At 50.0% G+C, this 19,400-nt stretch overlaps 1 protein-coding gene across 3 annotated transcripts in view; it reads left to right on the forward strand.

The window, feature by feature from the left end:
- Positions 1-10,955: 10,955 nt before the first annotated feature.
- The window catches only part of PHF2 (PHD finger protein 2), a 94,068-nt gene continuing 85,623 nt past the window's right edge, over positions 10,956-19,400 (forward strand). For all 3 annotated transcript variants that reach the window (XM_068552190.1, XM_068552192.1, XM_068552191.1), the window contains exon 1: positions 10,956-11,104. In XM_068552190.1, the coding sequence (XP_068408291.1) occupies positions 11,007-11,104 (98 nt within the window). In that variant the 5' untranslated portion in view covers positions 10,956-11,006. The remainder of the gene's footprint in view (positions 11,105-19,400) is intronic.

Here is a 19,400-nt window from a genome sequence, read left to right on the forward strand (position 1 = left end):
GTTTGTTCCAAGCCCTGAGTGTTCTCCTGGTTCTGACAGGTGTGCAGACTCCAAATGCTGTTAACCCTCTATTCCTACAGGCTGTGGCTCTGGGATTTGGAGGAAATAAAGGAAGCACCCACACCTCTCCTCCCTGACACTTGTCTGGTCAATCGTGTTGGCCCCACCGTTCCTCAGGGACGTAGGTTCGAGCTCCTCTGCATTCGTATCATGCTCTGGTCCACAGTACCAAGGGCCACGATGGCCCCCCAGTCCTTGCTTGCCCTCATTCTGCGAGGCAGTGGGGAGCAGGGGGGGCTTCCGCTTTACAGAAACCTCAATTCCAGTGAGGACTCACCGGCACGTTTAATCCAGTGTCAATTGCAAACGCCTGTCAAGTTTCCTCCGTTGGAATGTCTTTTCAGGGAGGGTTGTATTCTCAGTGCCACCGGCCCCTACCCCCAGATGCCAGCAGTGCCTCCCCATCATGACAACTGCATGATGCTGCCCTTCCCCTTCCCCACCGCCCCCTCCTCTCTGGATCAGGTCCTCCCCGCTGAAGAAGAACCCTGTGTTTTGGAGAGGGGATAGGGACGGAGGCACAGGCCTGGGCAGGAAGCAAAGGGAGGCCGAGGACACCACGCTTGCTTGGGGACAGGCTGGCCATCTCTCCCACGTCACTAGGATCACGGGGGATGGCCTGAGTGGCATCCAGAAATAGGCGAGGGGCCAGCAGCTGTGCGTGGCACTCTGGGGCTCGGGACTGAATTCTGACCCCAGCGTTGCTCCTAGGACAATTCACATACTCTCGTGGGCTGATGGTTTCTTTTCCCTTTCTTCCTTTTTGAAAAATAGCTTCTACTGATTTTTTTTTCTTTTTCTGGTTTCAAAAGTAATATGTTTATTGTAGTAACTTTAAGAAATACAAGTAAACAAACAAAAAAAATCACTATACTGTTAATATTGTTAATATTCGTAATCACCATATTGTTAATATTTGGCCTCTATCTTTCATTTTTCTATGTAATATATAATTATTTTTGCAGAAAATAAACCATTACACATGTTTTGTAACATGTTCTCCCCACCTACAAAATATTTTATGGCTCTTTCTCTCTACCATTTCATATTCTGCCATAGCCCCACGATTCCACGGGTAGCTGCACCATGAAGTACCTGCTTGCCCAGTGTGGCTGGACATGGCTTTACTTTGGCATCCCCCAGTATTGATGGATTGTTGGGTACTGCCCTAGGCCCTGAGGCTCAGAGGGCAGCAAGGGCCCTCCCTTCATGGGCATTTACAATTGGGGGCTGGGGGAAGTATACATGTGTACAAATAAGACTATTTCAGACAAGAAGATGAGGAAAATAAAACGGGGTGATGGTTCCGAGGCAGGGGGGGGCCTCTGGGATGGGGGATGAGAAGGATGGTGGTCTGTGGAGAATGAGGTCAGGCTTAGGCCTGGGGTAGGAAGCAGTGGATGGAGAGAATTCATGAGTGAGAGGGAAAGCCAGTGATGCAGGGTGAGGGTTCTGGGCATGCTGGTGGCCCTTCAGAGGTTGTGACCAGTCTCCAGGTGGTCACAGCCTGGGAGGCATGCACACCCTACAGGTGGTTAGCATTTCACCAGAAGGACTGCCTAAGGGTGGGATGTGAGGGTAGGTTGTCTTGGTCCTTGGTGCTGACCAGACCCTGACTCTTTGCTAGAAGGACGCAGAAAATGGTTTTCTGGTTTTCCTCTGCATTGCTTCGATTGCCAGCGAGGGTGATATATCCCTTCTTAGGTTTACTGTGCCCTCGGTTTACTATTTTCTAATTGACAGAGAACATCTAATGCCCTGGCTCTTTCCTGATTCCAAAATCCCAGGCCAAGGCAAGAATGTTAAGAAATAATTCAGCAGTTGTACCCTCATCCATACGATTGCCTGCAAGGACAAAGAGTTTCGGACACCTCCCTCCTCGTCCCCCCTCTTGGCCTCAGAGGGAGCCTGTTGCCGCACTGGGTGCCAGTTCTTTCCTGATGTAGGTGTCCTCAGGAGTAGCTCTCTCTTCCAGGGAACTTATTCTACCCTCAGATTTCCTGAGAATTACTAATTTATTACCCCCTTTTACTCCTTAATCCCCACTTAGTCGAATGAACCTTGCAGAGACCACTTTGCCTGGAGCCCTGTCTTTGCCCTGCCCATGTGGGCCTAGGCTGTTGAATGCTTGTCCTCTGCTCCTTGCTCTATTAGCTGCCCTAGCACAGACTGGGCCACAGATGACCCGAGGACCTGTAGACAGGGCCAGAGTAGCTCTGCACTAGATGCTTCACCCTGTGCTATGGGCTGGACTCGGTCCCCTCCACTTTCATATTTTGGAGCCCTGACCCCAGTCCTTCAGAATGGGACCTTATTTGGAAATAGGGTTATTGCAGATGTAATTAGTTAGGTTAGGATGAGGTCCTGCTGGAGTGGGGTGGGCCCTAACCCAACAAATCTGGTCCCTCTATAAAGAGGGGAAATTTCGACACAGAAACAGATACGCACAAAGGAACAAAATGGCCATGTGAAGACTGGACTGATGCTACCACAAGCCAAGAAGCTACCAGAAGCTAGAGAGAAGCTTGGAGCAGACCCTTCTTGGGGCCTTCAGAGGGGGCATGGCCTTGCTGGCACCTTTATCTTAGACTTCTGGCCTCTGGAACCCTGAGATGACACACTTCTGTGGTCCTAAGTCACCCAGTGTGGTACCTTGACATGGCAGCCGCAGGAAGCTGATACGCTCTGCATGCTGCCGTCCTGTTAAGTGCAGACTGTACTCTGCCCAGGGGTCTCTGAAACCATGGCGGGGGGCGGGCACCACCACCCCAGACCCTTAGCTGGGTGTGACTTAGCTCTGGCTGCATGTGTTTCTTTTTTCTTGACACCCAGAATAGTGACTGGAAATGGCCCAGGCAGACCTGAATGTGAAAGGTTCTACCTGGAATGAACCTGCCTGGTAGCAAGAACTATGGCCCTGCCTCTCAGACAGATGGAGGCTGATTTCAGGCTGAGGGTCTCGTCCTCACTTGGTATCAACCCAGCGACCATGTTGGATCCTATACGAGTGCTCCCAAACCCATGCATCTGGGAAGAAAGATATTAGGTCTTCCCTGCTTAGAGAGATTCCTGGATCTCCATCAGTCCTTCTGTCCACCTGTTGGTCATCTGGGTCTACTGGGGCTGGCGTTGTGCTTGTTGCTGAGGACTCAGCCATGAGCAGAATAGAGACCTCTCTGTGCTGTGTCACTTCACCTGAGTGGACAGTCATGTGGAAATGCAATGAGAAAAAATAAACCCATGTGAAAATGCAACAGCAATGATAATATGCTCTATGAAGGAAAATGCAGAGGAAAGGAGGAACTTACTATGGTGGAGGAAGGTGTCAGGGAATCCTCTGACGAATGACCTGGAAGCCAGGTGGGAATTACCCAGGCAGAGTCTGAGCTGCATCAGGGTGGGTACCCTGGTTGGCCTTAGCCTGCTGCATCTGGCAGGCACCGGCACCCATAGCAGACCTAGCCAGATCTCATCGTGCCACACCCCCTCGTGGCATTTGTGCATGTCCATCCCTGCAGACCTGAGTGACCCAGTGTGGGCTATAGGAGGGCCACCCTGGTCCCAGTTTGACCAGGATAGCCTTGTTTGCCCCTGTTCTGGTATTTTATTAATAGCACCCTTTTGGATAATAAATTATATGGTCATCCAGCTGAGTGAGTTTGGTCTACAAACTCACTGCTTCCAAACATCACAGGGCCATCCTAGAGATGGACAACAAGAAGGGCACACTTTCGTACCCATCAGAAAAATCCAGAAGGCTTTCAAAATTCCTGTGGCTTACTGTTCATTTCAATTGGTTCTGGTTCTGATCACCATGGTCCCAGTGGCCCAAGAAGCTCTTAGAATTTTCTTTGCATTCATCATATGGATTCATCTGATACAAACGCACGCATCCAACCTTGAATTAGTATGTCCTTTCTGACATCTCCCCCCAAGACAGTTATTAGTTTTCTGTCTCCTGCTCTGGCATATGAGCTCCTTGGAGGTAGGAATGGTGTATGCCTTGTTCACTGCTATAACATCTGCAGTAGTTGTGTGCCAACACATTGGATAACTAGATTAACTGAACAAATTCTTAGAAACACACAACCTACCAAAACTGAATCATGAAGATATAGAACATCTCAATAGATCTATAACTATTTAGGAGATTGAATCAATAATCAAAAACCAAGAAAAGCCCAGGACCAGATAGCTGCGCTGAATTCTACAACACATTTAAAGAAAAATTAACACCAATCCTTCTTAAACTCTTCCCAAAAACTGAAGAGGAGGGAATACTTCCTAATCCTTTCTTTGAAGCCAGCATTACCCTGACAAAAGCCAGACAAAGATTCTACAAGAACAGAAAACTACAAAACAATATCCCTTGTAAACACTGACGCAAAATCCTCAACAAAATACTAGGAAACCAAATTCAACAGCATATTAAAAGGATCATACACCCTAACCAAATGGGATTTATTCCTGGGATGCAAGGATGGTTCAACATCCTTAAAATCAAGAAAAAGACCCCAAAAAACAATGTAATACAGACCACATTAACAGAATAAAGGGGAAAAAATAATCATCTCAATTGATGCAGAAAAAGCATTTGACAAAATTCAACACCCTTTCATGATAAACAAACAAACAAACAAACAAAAAACTCTACAAACTAGGATAGAAAGAAACTTCTTCAGTGTAGTAAAGGCCATATATGAAAAGCCCAAACCAAACATCATACTCAATGGTGAAAGACTAAAAAAAGCTTTTCCCTTAAGATCAGGAACAAGAGAAAGATGCCCATTTCACCACTTCTATTCAGCGTACTATTGGATGCTCTAGCCAGAGTAATTGGGCAAGAAAAATAAATTTAAAAAGCATTCAAATTAGAAAGGAAGAAGTAAAATTATTTCTGTTCATAGATAACATGATCTTATGTCATGTAAAATCATCAAGATTTGGGAACTCTAAAGATTCTACAAATAACTGTTAGAACTAAAAAACAAATTCAGCAAATGTGCAAGATACTGAATTAACACACAAAAATCAGTTTTTTTTCCATACACTAAGAGTGAACAATCCAAAAAGGAAATTAGGAACATAATTCCACATACAATAGCATCAAACAAACAAAATACCTAGGAATAAACTTAGCCAAGGAGACAAAATATTTGTACACTGAAAACTTATATAAAACATTGCTGAAAGCAATTAAAGAAGATACAAATAAATAGGAAGACATCCCATGTTAATGATCAGAAGACTTACTGTTGTTAAGATATCAATATTACCCAAAGCAATCTACAGATTCAACACAATCCTTGTCAAAATTCCAATAGCTCTTTGTGAAGAAATGGAGAGGCCAATCCTCAAATTAATATGGAATTGTAAGGGGCCCAGAAGAGCAAAAACAATCTTGAAAAAGAAGAGCCAAGTTGGAGGTCTCACACTTCCTAATTTCAAAACTTACCACAAAGCTACAGTAATCAAAATAGTGTGGTACTGGCATAAAGATACACAAACAAACCAATGAAATACAATAGAGACCCCAGAAATAAACCCTTGGCCCATATGGTCAATGATTTCTGACAAGGGTGCAATGACCATTCAGTGGGGAAAGGAGTGTCCTTTCAACAAATGGTGCTGGGAAAACTAGATAACCATCTACAAAAGAGTTAAGTTGGACCCTTACTTCACACCCTATACAAAAATTAATTGAAAATGGATCAAAGTCTTAAACTTAAGAACTAAAACTACAAAACTCTTAGATGAAAACATACAGTGGAAAGCTTCATGACACTGGATTTAGCAATGGTTTCTTAGATATGACATCAAATACACAGGCAACAAAAGGAAAAAACAGATGAATTGGGCTTCATCAAAATTAAAAAATTGGGGGCTTCCCGGGGCTTCCCTGGTGGCACAGTGGTTGAGAATCTGCCTGCCAATGCAGGGGACACGGGTTCGAGCCCTGGTCTGGGAAGATCCCACATGCCACAGAGCAACTGGGCCCGTGAGCCACAATTACTGAGCCTGCGCGTCTGGAGCCTGTGCTCCGCAACGGGAGAGGCCACGATAGTGAGAGGCCCGCGCACCGCGATGAAGAGTGGCCCCCGCTTGCCACAACTGGAGAAAGCCCTCGCACAGAAACGAAGACCCAACACAGCCAAAAATAAATAAATAAATAAATAAATAAATAAATAAATTTATTAAAAAAAATTTAAAAATTGTGTGCATCAAAGGACATGATCAATCAACAGAGTGAAAAGAGAACCCATGGAATGGGAGAAGATACTTGCAAATCATATATCTGAGAGGGAATTAATATCCAGAGTACATAAAAACTTCTACAACTCAACTAAAAGCAACCAACTCAAAAAATGAGGAAAAGATGCGAATAGACATTTCTCCAAAGAAGGTATATAAATAGCCAATAAGCACATAAAAAGATGCTCAACATCACTAATCATTAGGGAAATGCAAATCAAGACCACAATGATCATGGAGTTTCAGCAGAACCAAACTGCTGCCGTTAAAAACTATTATATTGAACTATACATTGAGAAATCAATCAAAATAAAAATATTTACCTCAAAAAAAACCCCCCCCACACACACACACAAAAACCCACAATGAGCTACCACTTCCCACACATTAGGATGGCTATACAAAAAATAAAAACAAACAAACAAAAAAACAAATCCAAAACCAGAAAATCATGTGTTGATGAAGATGTGGAGAAATGAGGACCCTCGTGCACTGTTGTTGGAAATGTAAAATGCTGTAGCTACTGTGGAAAACAGTATGGTGGTTCCTCAAAAAGTTAAAAATAGAATTACCATATGATTCAGCAATTTCACTTCTGGGTATACACACAAAAGAAGTGAAAGCAGGGACTTGAACAGATATTTGTATACCCATACTCATGGCCAAATAGTGGGGACAACCCAAGTGTCCATCAACAGTAAGCAGATAAACCAAATGTGGCATAGCCATACAATGAAGTATCATTCGTTCTTAAAAAGGAAGGAAATTCTGACACATACTACACCATGGATGAACCTTGACGACATTCTGCTAAGTGAAATAAGCAACACAAAAGGACAAATACTGTATGATGACACTTATATGAGGTCCCTAGAGTAGTCAAATTCATGCAGACAGAAAGTAGAATGGTGGCTACCAGGAGCTGGAGGTAAAGGGTAATAGGGAGTTAGGGTCAGAATTTCAGTTTGGAAAGAGGAAAATAGTTGTAGAGATGGATGATGGTGATGGCTGCACAATATTGTAAATGTACTTAATGCTACAGAGCTGTACACTGAATAACGGTTAAAATGGTAATTTTTATGCTGTGTATGTTACAATTTAAAAAAAAAACAAAAGCCCTGTACCTGCAATTCAGTACACTTCGTTGAGTAGTAGGTGAGAGAATAAACACATACTGGAAGATGCTGCTTTTCCACTGGGTAATAAGGTGAATAAAACACGTCTTGTCCTCAGATGCTCACTGCAGGGTATGCAGCACTGCAGTCGTGCTTCACCAGAGTGCCAGGGTGGAGGGGCAGCACATGGCCTTGTAGTTTGGAAGCCCACCCCCCTCACCCCTACAGCATGCCAGGCTTCTTGGGGTGGGTGGTGAGGTCTTGATGCTTGCACAGACACATGGGTGCTGTGCCCTGGGGAATGGGGCAAACTTGGGAGACGGATGCTGAGGTCAGGGGCAGACCACATGGAGGGGCCACTGAGCTTAGTGTGGCAGAGTGCTAAGGCCACCCCTATTCCTTTCTGGGTCCTTGCAAGTAATTTCCCTTTGCTTTCCTTCCTCGACTCACCCCTTCCAGGCCTCTGCTTCCAGGTCACCTCAGGAGTTCTCCGCCTCTGCCCAGCCCCCACCCTGTGCCAGTTTCCCCAGGCACTGTGGTACCCAGCCCACTATATGTGTTGCTGTCTCCCTTTACTGCCATATGAGCTCCACAACACTTGGGGCTGCTGAGTGCTCCATGGCTACAACACTGCTCAGCACACAGCAGATGTTCAATATATGTTGAAGTAAATGAATGAGAGAGAGGGAGGACATAGAGATAAGGCAGGTTTTCTGATGGGGGATAAGAGGGAACTCATTGGGAGAAACCAAAGAGAGGAAGAGTCTGGGACCCATATTGAGTCTTATTTTAGTTTGTAGCTGGAAGGCAGCCTTGGAAGAGCTTTGAGTAACAGGAAAGTATTTCAGTGGACACTTCCAGATGCAAGTGGACACAGCTGTAGACAGGGGAGTCCTGGAGGGCAAGGAGTGGAGGTGGGTGGCGCAGGGTAGCCAGAGCCATCCCAGAGGTCAGCAGTGAAGGACTAGGGGTCAAGGATGGGCTCCCATGCCTAGTGTATGTGCTCAGGGTGCCCTGGGAGGTGACAGAGGGGCGGCAGTGCAGGCTCAGGCCCTGGAGAAGTCTGGGTTCCTGGCTTGCTCCTTCCTCTCACTAGCCAGCTGACCTCCTCCATGAGGCATTCAACTGCTTTGGGCCTCAGTTTTCACTTCTGAAAAATGGCACCAGTACTATACCTCTCTCTGATACCTGTTTATACACCTATCTCTAAAGTGGCAGCAGTAACACCTAAGGTGTCAATGTGAGTGCTGAGTATGTAATAATCACTACCCAGGGGGTATACTGAGTGCTTTATAAGCAGCTGGGTGAGTTCTGGTCCACGTCTGAAGAACTAAGCACAGTGCACTCTACCTGGTAAGCATTTGACAAATGCTGGGTACCTACTATCATTATTTGTAAAATAGGAAATGGAAGTGTCAGAGATGAGGACTGCCCGCAGTCAAGTTGGTCTCCAGAAGTTTCTGGCTTCGATGGATGATAAGTGGGGGGTTGTGGACACTGCTAGTTTAAGTGCTTCTGTACTGCCATGGGGGAAGGTAACTCAGCAGTGCCCAGGCCAGGCTCTTCTGGGCCTCCTTGCAGACTTTGATCTGCAGGCTGAGTAATGTTTATCTGCACCAATTCACATTAGGGTGTTAATTGTGGACAATGCTTAATAGTCACTCCCTTTCCAGAGCCATCCAGGTTGTCACCAGGAGGAAGGACTCTGGAGGTGAGCGTCACAGCTAGAATTCAGGTTGGAAGGCCTTGTGCTCCAGATCCTGGGCAGCTCACCAATGTGTGAGAGGGTGAGGGAGGGAGATAATCCCTTTCTCCCCACTTCCCCCTTCTCCATCTTCTTTTTCCCACTCTCACATTGTCCCTCCCAGCTAAGGCCCTGCCCCGGTCATTGCTGAGGCTGCGGTTGAGGGGTCACCTGTAGAAGGAAGGCGGCTGACAATGTGAAGGCAGATTTTGACTCAGCAGGAGGGAGAGCTGCCTACAAGTGGAGCAAGTTGCCCTTAGCAGCTGTAGGCCTCAGCTGAGTACCTGTCAGGGATGCTTCTGTGAGGTGAGCTGAGCCAGGTTTCCTGCCCCAAGCCTGGAATTCTGTGCTTGTGGTGGCCAGCATCTCCTAGCACCATGCATATTTTGCTTAGGGAGGGTGGGGAAGACCGACAGAGTGAGGGAGCACAGACAGGTTCCTTACTCTGAATTAGGAGCCAGCTCTGTTCTAGCATCCTGAAATGATCACGGATGCCCAAAGGATGCAGCAGCTGGGTAGGGGGCAGGGGAGAGCCTGCTACAGAATGCCTTGGGAAAAGATCCCTCAGAGCCAGGCCCCCTCCCCCTCTCACACTCAACAATTACCCTGACCACCACAGGTGAGGAGGGAGGACCACTTTAGGGCAAAGGATGCTGGGCCCAGAGCAACACTGCAGCACCTCTCGGTTCCCCCCTCCTCCTATATCCTTGTTGCCACCAGCAGAACTCAGCAATTTGGGACACAGACAGGAGGCCTGGGACCTGCTGTCCTCCCTGCACCTTAGGTCTCACAGGCCTGGGGGCTCCCTCCAGGGCTCCTGGGCAGCTCAAATTCCAGGTAACTCCTTTCTCTTTACAGAGCTGACCCGTGCCAGCATGCTCCCGGGTCCCCTGAATTCTGTCCTCTGAGGACTGAGCATCAAGATCGTGTGAGGGAGGGTGGGCTGTCCCCAGCCAGGAGTAAGGGGGAAAGGGAAGTTGTATTCCAGCCAGAAACTCAGTCGGTAAGGTAGGAGGGAGGAGGGAGCAGGAGGAACCCCCCACCCCTGGCTGCCCCCTGCTCCGCTGCTTATCAGATGAAACTTAGAGCCAAGTAGTTGCTCCTCGGCCTTCTTAACCAGGAAGGACGTCGTCCTCCTCCTCGGGGGTCTCACCTCACACCCAGAGGGTCTCCCAGACCTGCCTTCCCCCTGTACCCTCAGTCCACCTTCTCCCCGGGGAATCCCCCTACCCACCTTCTTCCAGATGACAGTCTGCTAGCCCACCTTCTCCCCTGGAGGGGTGTCCCAGTCCACCTTCTCTCCCTGCAGGTCCCCCGACCCACCTTCTCCTGGCAGGTCCCCCGGTCTCTCTTCTCCCTCAGCAGTGTTCCCCCGGCCCACCTTCTCCCCCGGCGGGGTACCCCGGCCCGCCTTCCCCGCGGTCCCCGGCCCGCCTTCCCGCGGCGGGAGCGGCGGCCCAGGCTGGCGGGCGGAGGCGGCGCCACCCGGGGCGCTGACGTAGAGGCCGCTCGGCGGCCGGGGGTCCCTTCGGTGGGGCCGCGGCTCTCCGCCCGCCGCCCCCGCGCGTCCATTCCCTTTTGTGTCCCGCGCGCGGCCCGTCCCCCGCGCACACTCGCGCCCTGCGCCCCGCGGGCCAGCGGGCGGCTCCCGGCGCGGCCCTGCACCGCGCGCCCCGCTTTGTGTGGACGCGCCGGCCGGGTGCGCGCGGGCTGTAGTGCGCCCCCGGCCCAGTCCCCGGCCCCGGCCCCGGCCCCGGCCCCCGCCCGGCCCGGCCCGCCCGGCCCGACCCGGGAGCGCAGCGCGGGCCGAGGGGCGGGCGGGCGGCGCGGCGAACATGGCGACGGTGCCCGTGTACTGCGTCTGCCGGCTCCCTTACGATGTTACCCGCTTCATGATCGAGTGCGACGCCTGCAAGGACTGGTTCCACGGCAGGTGAGCGCGCAGCCGCCCGGCCCCGGCCCCGGCCCCCGGCCCCCGGCCCCGGCCCGGCCCGGTGAGCGTCCCGCAGGCCCCCGCCCGCCGCCTCCCGCCGCCTCCCGCCGGCCGCGCGCCCTTTTGTGCCCGGGGCGGGGGCCGGGGCTGGGCGGGCGCCCCTCGCCGCCGCCGCTCACAAAGCGGGCCCGCGGGGGGCCGCGGGTGGGGGCCGGGCCGGGAAGTTGGGGCGCCCGGCCGGCCGGGCCGCCTGACAGCGGGGCCGCGGAGGCCGGGCTCCCGAGGCCCAGGCCCCGCGTCCGCCGCCTCCCCCGCGAAGTTGCAGGAACTTTCCCCGCGCGGGCCCCGGAGAGGCGCGAGTGGCGGGTTCGGACGCCGGCGGGGCTGGGACGGACGTGGGGCCCGGCCAGGTGGCGGCCGAAGCTCCCACCCTCCGCCGCGGCCCGGAGCTCCGGCACCTCGTCCGGGTGGACGGGACCCCTGCCCGGCCCCAGCAGGGCTCCTGGACCCGGCCGGCCTGCATGTCCCCGGGCGGGAGTGCGGGTGACAGAATGGTGTCTCTGTGTGGGTGGGGGTGTTGTGACTTTGCCGCCTCCTCCCTGGCCATCACATTTCCCCATTCCCCTCCTCTCTGTTTTCAGACACAGGCCCACCCTGGTTTTCACTTGACCTTATGCTCTCAGAGGAAGATGGGGTGGGGGGAGATAAAGCTTGGCCTTTGCCTGTGACCATGACCTGGCCCTGTGCCGAGTTTTCAAAAGCCCGAGGCCCCTTCCCACCCAGAAGTAAGTGGAGGAGGAGGAAGAGGAGGTGATACTGGTGCCCAAACTGCTCCAACAGGTTCTCATGTGTTTGGGCCTCAGCGGGACCGCCAGAGGCTGGCCAGGGTAGTGTGCTCTCCTATGCTCCAGTCTTAAACCCAGCAGGAGCAGGGCTGGGGGCAGGAGATGGGTGTGTGGTGGTAGGTGGTCCCTCAACCCCCAGAGAGGAGAGCCTCCCCCTGGCTTTAACTGTGGATGGGCCAGTGGCCCTTAAACATGGACTATGGTGTCCAGTCCTGCCAGTTTACATGTGGGGAGCCAGGCAGCCAGATGTGGCAGGGCTCACTCAGGTTGATCAGCACCAGGCCTGATTCCCAGCTCAGTGCCTGTGACAGTGACCCCAGTGAGGATGGGTGGGACTCCATGGGACAGGGACTCCCACTGAAATCTCCTGGGCTTCCTGGGCTGCCTTCCTGTGGATGTCCAGGGCTGCAGAGACCCCACAGAGCAGAGGAGCCTGGAGTGTGAGCGCTGGGCTCTGCCCAGAACACTGCTACTATGCACACCCACCAGTTGGCATCCTCTCAGAGTTCATGGCTGGATCAAGGGTGAGAGCTGCCATGTGATGCTTCATGGCTCCTCAGTTCCAGCGATACTGAGAAGTGGGCCCTGAGTGCCCTGAAAGTGGTAGGGCCTCTCCCTCCTCCGCCACCCCAACCGGGGGCCTGCAGAACTCCCTAGGTGCCCAGGCTGGGGGAGTGTGAGGGCCTGGGAGGACCCTTGTCTGGCTGCCCAGGGGCCCTCTCCTCTGGGTGGGGAAGGCAAGACCAGTTCTGAGCTAGACTTTGAGAAGGGAGGTAGGGGGTGGGAGGAGTGGAGGAGGTAGGGAGAGACCCAAGAATGCGGGGCAGGCAGGGGAAAGGGGCTGAGGGCTGGCCTGAGGGGCTGGTGGCATTTGCTCGATTGGTTTAGGCAGAGGCAGGGAGAAAGATGCGTCCTGACAGCTTAAAGGGGATGTTTTTGGGAGGTCTTATTTCTTTATTTCTTATTTTTCATGTGAGGTCTTGGATTTGATCTGATATACGCACAGATCATTTTGATCAGCACAGATTCATTTCCACCTATGTGGGGTCGCCCTAGGGTCTGAAAGGGGCTGTGCTTTCCCCCTGCCATGGGGCACATCTTCTCTACATCTAATCAAGGGTCCCTTACGGAAGTGAGTGAGCCCTGAGGCCAGAACACCTCCTGTAGTCCTTAGTCCCCTGGGTGGCTCAGGGGAGGTGCTGTGATGGGGGAACACAGGGTCAGGGGTTGGGACCTTTGTGGGCAAGGCTGCATGTGGCCCTCACAGCCCTGGGCAAACCCCCCACCTCTCTTGGCGTGGCCCTTCTCCACTGTGACAGGAAGGTGTGTGAAATGATCCACATGTTTCCAAATCTCCTGATATTCCTGGATGGATGGCCCTCCGTTCTTTCCAGATCCATGTATCATCTGTACTGTTGTTTACTTCATATTCAACAGCTCAACTCACTTTTTAAAAGTTTGAATACTTTGTAACTTTTTATTTTGAGAGAAGTTTAGACCTAAAGAAGAGTTACAAAAAAGGTACAGTTTCCTTCTATCCCACACCCTGCCTCCTCTGAAGTTAACATCTTATCAAATTATGCTGGAAGCATGGAAACTGAGGCAGAAACACTAGCGCAGTACTGCTAACCAAACTCCAGGCCTCGGGGCAGATTTATTTAGGTCTAGGACCCCATTTCACTCTTGTGTCTCCTCACTCTCCTGAATCTTTCTTTTCCAAGGAAACTTCATATCATTCCCTGAAATAGAACATTAGTATAACTTGCCATAGACAGTACTTGTAAAAATAAACATAACTGTGAAAGTAACAGGCTCCCTCTTGTTCCACCTGTGACCCCTCCCATCCCTACAATGCACCCCATTTTGGATGGATTGGAAGGGGGTCTCTGAGGTTACTTTCACTGGCAGTGGCCAACTCTTTGCTGGTAGGACTCTAGCAGCATCTCCGGCTGAGATTGTGGCCGGGGCAGTCCCCTTCTAGGGGAAGAACCTGCTCCCAGAATGTGTCCACCTTGGCAGGAAGCCTTGAGCACCCTGACCACCCCTCCTGGCATTCTTTGGGGAGGTCTTTCCGCTGGACTGTGCTGGTACTCATTCAGCCAGGAAGTCAGGAGCTCGTGTTCCACCCCATCTTGACCATGGCTAGTCACTCCTGGGGCTGGGATACCTTGTCAGCCTAGTCTGCCTTCACTGGCACCTACTGTAGTGTCGCCTGGGAATTGGCTTTGACTAGGAAGGGATGGATTTTGCGGCTGGTTGTCTTCAGAGCTGTCTTATCTGTGTGTTTGATAGGGAAGCATGGCACTACTCAGGCATTGGGAAACTTCCTCCCCAATTAGGGTGCCACAAAGCCACTTAGGGCCAAGAACTGGGGGGCTTCTCATGACTGTTGTCTTCTGTCAGACCCCATGTGTCCTTCCACCCCTGCCTTCAGCAAGGCGTCTGACCATGGACCAGTCACTCTAGGGAGTGACCTGGGCCTCTCACCTTGTCACCATCTTGATGTGAAGAGTCTCTGTCTCTGAGAAACAGGAAAGATTCTGTTAAAGTATCAGATATCCTGAAGCTTCCTGGCCCTCTTTAAGTTCCTGTTGTATTAAACTTGAAGGGTTTTTGGAAGCATAATCAGTAAAGTTGATTTTAAAGAGTTTGAAAGCTGAAGGTGCTGTACAAGTCCTTCAGTGGTAGAAGTTTCATTTATCCCTCAGTGAGTACTATGGGGTGCATGTTCTGTGTGGGGTGCAGTGCTGGCCCTGTGGGTTCCTGGGGTAACAAGGCAGCTCCCTTGCCTCTTACAAGGTTTTTTCTATGGGAGTCAGACTTGTGGATCAGGAGTTCCGTGCCAGCCTGGGGAGCTGTTTCAGAGCCCTGAGGAAGCACTGTGCAGGGCAAGGAAGCTGCATCAGGGACGGCCTGCAGGTGTGGCTAGGAGGCAGTAGCCGCCCTGGGGGCCCTGAGCAGAGCAGCAGTGGGAGGGGACTGAGGATTTGACAGGGTCCCTCTGGCTGCTGTGGGCACAGTTGGGGAAGAGGGTGGGGAGGGACAGGAGCCTTTGTCCAGGTGAGAGGTGACAGGCAGGACCTGGGGGTGGGGACTGGGGTGTGGAGAAGGGGTCGAATTCTGCAAGTACTCAGAAAGGTGGGCTGACAAGACTTGCCTAGTGTAGATCCCCTCTGATTCCTGTGTGTTTGTCCCTCCATCTGGGATCCGCCTGCCCTCCTCTCCAGGGCCCTATCTCTGTGCCCATCATCCCCAGGACTGGTTGGCCTTTGTGGGCTCTCGCTGTGTCTTTCACCCCATCCAGCCTTAAGCTTCCTGGGGCAAAGCCTCTTCCTGAGTCCTTGGCCCTCATGGCTGCTCAGTATCACAGAGTGAGACTGTTGGCTGGCTCTGCTGGCCAGCAAAGTGTGCGCACTTGGAGGGAAAGGAGGGCCTGCCAGGGGGACAGGCCTCAATGTGGCAATCTAGGTGATCAGAGCTGACAATTAAGTCTTCCAACCTGAGATCCCTTAATACTGGGGGAAGTGCCATTCACATGGCAATGGAGTTGTGGCGTGTTTGACGTGGTTAGGAATAACGATTCATCATTTTTAAATGAGGAATTCTCACTGTGTGAGTTTAAGAAGTTCCAGAGTTTAAGAAGTCCCAAAGGAGGTTGGGGGAATGTTCTGCCAACTTACAGAGGGCAGAGCAGATGTCCCCTGTCCATTGATCCTTTCCAAATGAGATGAATCTCAAAGGAAGAGACTTGGAGCTCATGGTAATTACCAGAATGTTTGCTTTTATTGAAAATATTGGCTCAGAAACATGCTTGGTGTGAGCCTCTGCACTGCAGCCCACATTTGTTTGGGGCTACTTTGGCTCAGGTGCGGCTGCAGTTGGCCTGAGATCGGGCAAAGATTTGGGGTACTTCATGTGGACCCTGCCACTGCTGGGTACCCAATCCTCTGGGGCCATCCCCTCGCCTCTGTGCTCGTGGCACCTGGCCGTGTGGCAGGGCCTTTTTCAAAAAGAATGAGCAGATTTGCTGTTGGGAGGGAGTATTGGCCAGAAAATAATGTTCCACGACAAAGTGTGCTAGAAGAATCTAACTCCTAAGGTTCCGGTGTGGGTAAAGCAAAGCTGTCAATTGACTTCTAAATGACTGATGTGACTAATAGTGCTGCAGGGCTCGCACTCAGGCTGGCCTTTGTGGCGTCAGGATTAGTTCACAGTTATCCTCTTTATTGGTTCTCACAGCTACTTGGGTGGTGGGCCAGGTGGGCCACCTTGTTCTCCCACTTCAAGCAGATGTGGGGGGGGGGTCTCGTCTCCTCACCTGCAGCAGGTGTACGTACCTCTGCCAGGTGCAGGGACAGAAGTGGCGTTTGGCATATTCTGGCTCAGGGTGCTGAAAACCCCAATACTGTCCACGGTTTTGAAATGCTATGTGGATGGAAACATCTTCTCAGCAGGAAGGCCACATCCGGTGCCAAGTAGGGAAGCTGGGCCCTCTGCAGCACCCTCTGTGTCTCAGGTGTGCCCAGTCACCCGCTGGCCTCCCATTTAGAGTTGTGCCTCCATCCCTGCACCTCTCCTCTGTCTCACTCCATTTCCATCCCCCTACTTCTGCCTGTCTTGGTTCTCAACTTTTTGGCTTGGTGGGAAGTGAGCCTAACCGTGCTCTTTGGAATGGGGCTTGGCCCTCTGCTTCAGGGTGCAGGGTCTCTTCACTTCCACCCAAAGTGCTGGGTCATCCGTGGAAAAACATCTGTGTAAAACATAGTTAGAATTCCAGCCAGTGACTGGCTTTGACCTCAGAGCATAAGAACTGAAGGTCCTGTGGTGTTTGTCCAGGCAAATGGTGAAACCCGCCTTTCATCCTTTTTTTAAAATTTAGGGTGAAATTCACATACCATGAACTTAACCATTTTAAAGTGCACAGTTAATAGCATTTAGTGCATTCAGAATGACTTGCAGCCATTATCTCTATCTAGTTCCTAAACATTTTCATCACCTCAAAAGAAAACCCATTAAACAACTTCCCCGTCCCTCCTCCTCTCAGCCCTGGACAACCACCCATCTGTTTTCTGTCCCTATGGATTTATCTATTCTGGACATTTCATAAATGGAATCATACTATATGTAACATTTTGTGTCTGTCTTCTTTCACTTAGCATAATGTTTTTTAGGATCAACCATGTTGTGGCATGTATCAGAACTTCACTGATTTTTTTATGGCTGAATAATACTCCATTGTAAGGATATACCACAGTTTGTATATACATTCCTCTGTTTATGGATACTTGGGCTTTTTCCACCTATGGCTATTGTCAGTAGTGCTGCTGAGAACATTTGTGTACAAATACTTGTTTGAAGACCTGTTTTCAATTGTTTAGGGAATTGCTGGGTCATATAATTATTCTATGTTTAACTTTTTGAGTAACCAACAAACTTTTCCACAGCAGCTGCGCCGTTTTACATTCTTACTACCAATGCAGGAGCAATCCGATTTCTCCTCATCCTTATCAACACTTGTTGTTTTCTATTTTTAAAATTATGGGCGTCCTAGTGGGTGAGAGTTGGTATCTCATTATGATTTTGTTTTGCATCTCTGTAATGGCTGATGATGTTGAGTATGTTTTCATGAGCTTGTTGTCCATTTGTGTATCTTCTTTGGAGAAACGTCTGTTGAAACAGTTTGCCCATTTTAAAATTGGGTTCTTTTTTTTTATTTTTGAATTTTAAGAGTTCTTTATATATTCTGGACACTAGACCCTTATCAGATACAAAATTGGCACATATTTTTCCATTTTGTGGATTGTCTTTTCACTTCTGTGGTAATGCCCACTGATGCACAAACATTTTTAATTTTGATGAAGTCCAATTTGTCTTTTTCTACTGTTGCTTATGCTTTTGGTGTTATATCTGAGAATCCATTGCCAAATCTGAGGTCATGAAGATTTACCCCTTTGATTTCTTCTAAGAGTTTTATAGTTTTAGCTCTTGTATTTAGTTTTTGACTCATTTTCAGTTAATTTTTATTTAAGATTTGAAGTAGGGATCCAACTTCATTTGTTTGCATGTGGGTATCCAGTTGTTCCAGAACCATTTGTTGAAAAGACTATTCTTTCCCTATCGAAAGTCTTGGTAGCCTTGTTGAAAACCATTTGACCATATACATGAGGATTTAATTCTGGACACCATTCCATTCCGTTGGCCTGTATGTCTGTTCTTATGCCAGTACCACACTGTTTTGATTACTGTAGCTTTGTAGTAAGTTTTGAAATCAGGAAGTGTGAGACTTCCAACCTTGTTCTTTTAAAAAAAATTATGTTGACTTTTTGGGGCTCCTTGCAATTCCATATGGATTTGAGGATTGGCTTCTCCATTTCTGCAAAAAGGGCTGTTGGAATTTCGACAGGGATTGCATTGAATCTGTAGATTGCTTTGGGTAGTATTGGCATCTTAGTATTACATCTTCTGATGCATGAGCATGGGATGTCTTTCCATTTATTTAGATTTAGGTAGCCCCTGATTTCTTTCAGCAATGTTTTATAGTTTTCAATGTACAAGTTTTAAATTTCTTGATTTAGTTTATTCCTAGGTACTTCATTCTCTTGGATGCAATTGTAAGTGGGATTGTTTTTGTAATTTCCCTTTTGTATTGTTCACTGCCGGTGCTTTTACCCCTTTTATTAAAAAAATCACCTTTTAACATGTGGCAGCTGAATTTCCAGAACCAGACATGTGTGGGGTGCAGGTGTTCATGCATGTGCTGGGGTGTGTACACACTCAGCTGGGTGCCTGTGGATGTCCTGTGTCCAGAGTGTGTCTGCATGCCCTGGGAGGGGTGCTGCTTTCCTTTTTAATCTTAAGTGTTTGTTGAGCCTTGCCTATGTCACATCCTGGGCTAGGCATTTTTCATACACATGTGTTGGGGGGGCTCCTTCTTGTATTGTGTGGGGGTCGCCATGCAGGTCTCTATCTCCTTTACCCTGACTGTTGAGGAAGCTGCCACTGAGTAGATCAGGGCCCACTGCTGGCCATGTGCTGCACATGGCCTTGCTGAACTTGCCACTGCCCCTGAGGGCTTGGTGGTGGTGGGCTGTTCTGATTGGGAGGCAAGCGAACTGTGGCTGGAGAGATCAGCTCGCTGAGGTCAACACTACAACATGATAGGCTGGGACAGCAGCAGTGTGTCTGTCCTGGAGCTCCCCCTACCAGCGCCCCTTCATTGATGTTAATGATGGGGGACAGTGCCCAGGACCCCAGAAGGCAGGAGGTCCCAGTGAATGCAAATCTGTAGGATGGGTCAGCACTGCTCCTTGGGTTGAGCAGGACATGAGGGCAGTGAACAAGCCCCTGGGATGGTAGCCCAAGCTGCTGACTAAACCGTGAGCCTTATGCTGGGGTGGGTCAAGTGCCTAGGAAGCTATGGGCACAGTCTCTGGCCTGGGTCCTTCAAGTGG

Source organism: Eschrichtius robustus, chromosome 10 (genome assembly GCF_028021215.1).
Source record: "Eschrichtius robustus isolate mEscRob2 chromosome 10, mEscRob2.pri, whole genome shotgun sequence".
Lineage (NCBI taxonomy): Eukaryota > Metazoa > Chordata > Mammalia > Artiodactyla > Eschrichtiidae > Eschrichtius > Eschrichtius robustus.